Source organism: Pogonomyrmex barbatus, unplaced genomic scaffold (genome assembly GCF_055798465.1).
Source record: "Pogonomyrmex barbatus isolate J1 unplaced genomic scaffold, ASM5579846v1 scaffold14, whole genome shotgun sequence".
Classification (NCBI taxonomy): domain Eukaryota; kingdom Metazoa; phylum Arthropoda; class Insecta; order Hymenoptera; family Formicidae; genus Pogonomyrmex; species Pogonomyrmex barbatus.
In genome coordinates this window covers 6471351-6477887 of record NW_028297110.1, presented here as the reverse complement: position 1 = coordinate 6477887, position 6537 = coordinate 6471351, and the positions used below count along the sequence as shown (strand labels likewise).

Here is a 6537-nt window from a genome sequence, read left to right as displayed (position 1 = left end):
CGCTCGTATCGAATCTAGCGATATCGCGTTTCATCGCCTCGTACACATCATCGCACTTGATGTGGTATACGAGACTGTCTGTGTCGGTATACATGATCTTACATTTCTCGCGATACAGCGGTGACATGTATTCGTTGTGAAATTCGTACAAGCAGATTTTCGATATGTTGAGTATACACATACCCACGTAAATCGGCTTGTTGAATTTTACCTCGAGTTTACGCAGTTCGACGGCGATTAGTTTTCCGCAAAGACGCTGCGGCTGTGGAAATTTGGTTTCGCGATCATTGCCTCCGCGCCATACCGTCCGTCCCATTTGGTCAAAAGTTTAACGTCGACGTGATTGCGCACATTTTCCATTGTTTTACCGAATACCGCGTTGTTCATTAATTTGTACAAATTTTTTTCGAAATCGTTTTTCGCGTACGTTCTAAAGTGTGTATTGAGTTCGATGTAATCGCGGAGCCAGGCGGATTGAGCAAATTCTAATACGCGATATATCTTTGCGATACGAAGACCATGGCGCGTACATTGCTGCAGGTTGCGATAATGGATGACGTACCGCTTCTTATCGTATAACGTCACGAGAAGTTTATCCTGCCGCGTGCCGGGTGGTTTATCGCGCGTCGGACAGAAAGGTAGGTCAGTGTGTCGATCGTGCAAATGATGTGGATACTCGAGATCGACCTCGAGAATATAACCCGTAGACGAATCCGGAGCGATCGCGCTCGCATCAAAGTTCTCAATGTCTTCCATCCATCGAAATTCGGCATAGGGCAACGGTTGACACATCGCCCATCCGTACAGATTATTTACGTCAAAGTACATAAAGTATGATGACGGTTTCGACGGATCGTACGAACGCATGTACTTGTTATTGGCCTGCGCGTATCTGCCGGAACATTGACTGAGACCGCCGCGTATACCGCGTTCGATAAACATAACCATATCGATGCGGTGAACAACTCAAATTTTACGCTCGTATGTTTCAACATGGCGTCCCACGTGAAACCTGGCAATGTGTAGTAATGCGCGGGATCGAGTCCATAACTCGCAACGCAACTTTCGCGGAAATTTTCGAAAACGTCGGCCAATAACAAGACATCGGTCTTGAGATATAGATCGCTGTATTCGCCGAGCGTTCGAATAGAGAACCGTTGCCAAATGTTCGCGGCGTGCGCGTAATCGTTCTCCGACACCGTGTCATCGCTGTATCGCGAGAAATGTAAGATCATGTATACCGACACGTCTCGTATACCACATCAAGTGCGATGATGTGTACGAGGCGATGAAACGCGATATCGCTAGATTCGATACGAGCGATTATCCGACGGATAACGCGTACGGGATGCCTCTCGCGAATAAAAAAGTACCCGGTCTAATGAAAGATGAGAATAACGGTGCGATAATGACGGAATTCGTCGGACTCAGAGCGAAGATGTACGCGGTGAGGGTGAACGGCAGAAAAGACTATGGTGTGTGTATATACATCAATGTGGTGGTTCGTATATCCACCACTGAAAATGTTGTCAATCTGCTGAGTCTCCGACGTTGCTAGTCCGCTGTCCGCTTTTCAAGTACGAGGCGGAATGGGCAACGGGGAATGGAAGGTTGTTCGTGCTGGTTCCCAGAAATAGGCGATTCTCATGCGTACATTTTAAGCATTTTTAATAAAGAAAAACGTCGTGTACATTAATGGCGCGGCGTGGGAGTCCCCCGCGTATACGCGGTGCCTCCGGTGGTGGCCGGGGCGCGTGGTTCCTCTCTGAAACGTTGCGTACGTCGCTCGCGGGCACCGGCTTCGCCGTGATGAGGCGTCCGGGCTCGTGTCGTTAGAGCGGCTTCGATGGATGGCGAGGCCTCGGTCTGCGAGGCGGCGTGGAACGAGGACTGCCGGTGGTCTCGGCGGGGCGTTCCCCGCGTGATGCTCCCCAGGTCGAGGGGTATGAGGCGCCACGGAGTGATGGTGGGCTCCGGTTGTAGTCCTGTGAAGCTCGGGACGGATGGGCGGTGATGTGCCGCGATCTGCGGCGGAAGCCTCGCCCGTTGCGGGGTGATTGGTTCGCCGCGTGCGTCCCTGCGGGCCGGAAAATGGATGCTGCGGCCCGGCGTAGGCGGACAAGTCCGCGGAGCTGCTGCGGTGGCGTCCGCGATGTTGGGCCGGACGTGTGGCTGTCGGCCGACGAGGAGGAAGTCGAGAGGGCGCCAAATATCTCGACTAGACGGTCTCGTTCGGAGGCCGTGGGGCGATGTCCGCTCTGCGCTGGCGGCGGGGGTAGTCCTCCCCGCGGAGATGGCGGCCAGCAGGCCGCTAGGGCACGGGCGGATGCGGCTGCGAGGTCGGCGGCTGTGTAGCGGTGGCTGCGACGTGGTGGCGGAATCTGGCGTCGTCTCTGCGGCGTGGCCTTCCTCCGATGTCTGCGATGTTGGCTCGTTCAGGTGCCTCTCGGCAGGAATGCCTAGAGTCCACTCAACGGCGTGAACGGCTGCTGAGAAGAGTTCGGCGAGAGGAGGCACGGCGTGAACGGCCACCGAGGGGAGAGTACGACCTGTGAAGGGTCGGTAACGCCGGCAAAAAGGGCCGTGTAGCTGACCGCAAGCGGTCGGACCTCAGTGTCTCCTTAGCCGTGTACGGGCCCCAGAGCGCACTGAGGGGTAGTGCCGGTTGCTGGTGCTGGCCGCTCTTATATAGCGGCCGTGTGGTCTTCCGCGCACGAGTTGATGGTTATCCGGGTGGCCATCTCGCGGCGAGCGCGTGGATCACTCTCGTGTGCGGGCGGGCCTTACGGCATTTCGCGCACGAGCAGACGGTCGGACGGCTGGCCATCTCGTGGCGAGCGTGTGTCACTCCCGTGCGCGGGCCCACGGTGTCGGCGCGTGGCAGCGCGGCGGCGCGCGCCGGCGCGCTCGGTGCAGGGCCCGAGTGGCGGTGACCGCCACAAGACATTAAAAAGGCGAAAGGTGTAAAGAATAACGTCGTAACGCGAACAATAACGTTCGACGATTATACGCGGTGCTTGAACGAAGAGATCGAAATTACTCGTCGCCAGTCGTGTATAAGATCCAAGCTACACGATGTCCGAGTCGAAAATCGCTCTGAGTCTGTACGACGACAAACGATACATCGTATCGGATTCGACGGAGACGTTACCGTGGGGATTCCATTAGCGGATTCCATTGTAACATATATATATATATATATATATATATATATATATATATATACATGTGTATACATGTGTAATGTACATATATTTTTATATTTTTTATATAGTTTATATGTATGCATATATGCACGTATGTATGTATGTACGTACCTATATATCATATTTATGTATGTATGTATGTATGTATGAACGTATGTATTCTTGTAGTTTTATACGATACTGTTTTATACGATAGTGTTTTATATGTAGTATAGATGTATGTATTTTTTGTAGTTTTTATATATAGCTTTTACAATAAAATTTAGCTATTCAAATTTATTTTATATATAATTTATAATAGCAACCAAGATCCTGCTTGCTGAGGAATTAGCTTTAATTCTCTCTTCGATTTATTTAATGTATACTCGGCTTAATACATATATTGTTTATAATACATATAGTTTTACATGTGTTCTCGTAAGTTGCATACATGTATAGTTTAAAAAATGTAATGGAAGAAAAAAATAATAAAAACTCTTTGTATACATGTATACAGTGTATATTTATTTTTTTAATACATTATAAAAATAAGAAAAATGAATTAAATCACTGCTTTTGTTTATCCATGAGTTATGCGATCTATCGAATCCCAGCCATTTGACGTAAACCTTGTCTCCCTTTCTGCGTAGTACTTTCTCCACGAGATACACGTCCGGATGAGTCGCGCGATGCAATTCGTGCTCGTAGAACGTGCCCGCGACCGATTTTCCGCGATAGTCCTCGAGCAGATAAGTTACGGGATTAGTATGCTGCACTTTAACGATCTTAAACACCTCGGTCCAATTTGGCGTGTAACCTTTTTCGAAAATTGTCTTGTACTTGCTCACGCGTACCGATTCGCCTACTTTGAATTTTGCTGGACCTGCGATCTTTATCGCGCTGTATACCGTATCCAAGAGTCTTTTGGCGATCGCGGGAGTTACGTCAATGGGTTGCATGCCGATAGTGCGATGCTTGCGCGCGTTGTAATCTGACAGGAGACGCGGTAGCGCGTCGACCCACTTGTAAGTGCCGTTGAGCGTAAACATCTTCCACATGTCGTTTCTTAAGCGTGCAATTGAATCGCTCGACGATCGATGCCTTTAACACCGTATACGTGGAATAATGATTAACGTTGTGTTTTTCCAAGAGTTTTTGCACATCGGTATTGTAAAATTCCTTTCCCATATCCGTTTGCAAGTTTCTCGGGCATCTTCCTCTCTCTCTCGAATTATCTTAGGGATAGCGTTAGCCGTCTCGCTTCCGACCTTGCTCTTGAGCGGTACGGCCCAGGCGTACTTGCTTAGTGCATCGATGACGGTGAGTATGTAGTGATGACCTCTGTTGAAACTCGAGTACGGACGCATTTTTTTTGACGATGTCAGCCTGCCACAGATCGTCGTATTCCCGAATTATGACACGTCTTCGTGGAAAATTTCTCCTCGCCGGAGCGTGCAATTCCTCAACGAGTCGTCGCCTCTCGGAGCTAACATTTTTTTCACGTCCATCGGATCGCATGTTTCAACGATGTTTAATAATAAATAAGATATACAATTTAAAATTGTTTTTTTCCTCACTGACGTTAATCGACTGGCTCGTTTCGTCGATACGCGATTAATTTATAATAATGCCGGCTTCGCGAAGTTCCTCGATGATCGACAGCATCTCGTTGTCGTGAGCGTTGTTATCAGCTCGGTGCGAAGCGTTGAGCAATCGGAGTCGATCCACCAGTTCGTTGGGATCGTCCCAATGCACGTAATCGATCTTGTTGTTGTTTAACTTCATGGCGGTTGGTATATTGCTCACGCCTGCACCCTTTTTACGTCCGCTACTTCCATACGTAGATACGAGCGGAGCGATGATGTTAATATACTTGGATCCCCTATTACCCTTGATGGGATTATGGGCGCTGTGACCACGTCTATGAGCATTTGTTGTTAACAATATACTTTTATACGTTTGTTTGTCATCCTCGGTAAAAACCGCGTCATCGGGAAGTCTCTTGAAGATCAATTCGTACAATCCTGGTGTACCATTGTATCTCACATTGTCTATGATTATGGAGTCATTTTTGTCAACGTCAAATTTCTTGTCACCAAGCATCGCACCACTGTTTTTATCGAAATAAACACCGTATACGCGATCAAATGTATCGTTTTTTCCATTATCATCGAGGAGATGGCTTACGTACTTTTGCCCTAATGGTCCCAGCTGATTATGCAACACCTCTCGACCTTGTTGCGTTTGCAGACTCTGTTTGATGGTTGTTTCGAATGACGGTTCACTGGCGTCTTTTGTTTCGAAAACATCTTCCTTTTGCAGGAACAGCGGTGGTTCTTTCGGTGGGTCTTTCGATGGTTGTATCGGTGTAGACTCGAACACGAGTGAATCTGACGCGGCTTTCAATTCTTTCGTTGTACGTCGTTTTTTAGACTGCGGCGTTAATTTCAACCATCCAATATGAATGACATCCGTCCAATATGAATCCTTGTCAGTAGTAGTAGTAATATCGTTATCGTTGTCGTCATCGCTGTCTTCACGTTTTTGTTTTTTCTTAATACCGAGATCCTTTGCTTCTCTTTCAATCGATTGAGATTCCTCGGTTTTTGCAACAATCTGTTTTAGAGGTTCGACGATGGGCTTGAAGCGTTTCTCCAACGCTGTATCTTCAGCTATTTTACCAATTTTTAAAGCGCGATATTTTTTGCGAATCGAATCGCTCGTTTTCGCAATCTGTTTCGCTATTTTCTCGCGATTTTTGGTGTTATCCATGTTGCCTGCTTGACGTATCGACATCGATTAACCACGTTACGGTACCGCGAACGTATTAAATTCCTTTCTGTATCGCCCATTGATAAGCGGACTGTCCTTATCTATCACTAGAAATCCATACTCGCGCAAGGGACACGAAAAACGACAATGGCTGTGGAATTTGCTTCTGGACGATGAGCGCGTGTACATCGAGACTCTGGATGCTGATTACGAAGACGTAGATTCTCTAAACAATCTGGACGCTGATAATACTATGCGATGCGGATATCACTATACTAATTGCGCATTACAAAATGTATTCAAATTATTTAATTGGTGATCAGATAACCATGAATAAAATAAATATGATATACGAATTATGTTTTCTTTATTCTTTTTCCCCGCCATCCAAAACATAAATTGCTAAAACATATTTTTATACTCTTCTGTAAAAAAAATCTTCTTTTTACAACACATATAAACACATGTAATTCAAAAAAGTCAAAAATCATTACGGATACGAAAAGAGTCTGGAGGAAGGGAGAGAGCCGCAACGGAAGAGATAATACGAGAGATATTTATTTTTTTACTCGGCGGCGGC

At 47.1% G+C, this 6537-nt stretch overlaps 1 protein-coding gene across 1 annotated transcript; it reads right to left on the bottom strand.

Moving 5' to 3' along the window:
* Nucleotides 1-4746: 4746 nt before the first annotated feature.
* Nucleotides 4747-6077, bottom strand: LOC148937428 (uncharacterized). Its single transcript, XM_089073043.1, has one exon. The coding sequence runs from the start codon at nt 5979-5981 to the stop codon at nt 4800-4802; it is 1182 nt and encodes a 393-aa protein (XP_088929169.1). The 5' UTR covers nt 5982-6077; the 3' UTR covers nt 4747-4799.
* Between the last annotated feature and the right edge of the window lie 460 nt (nt 6078-6537).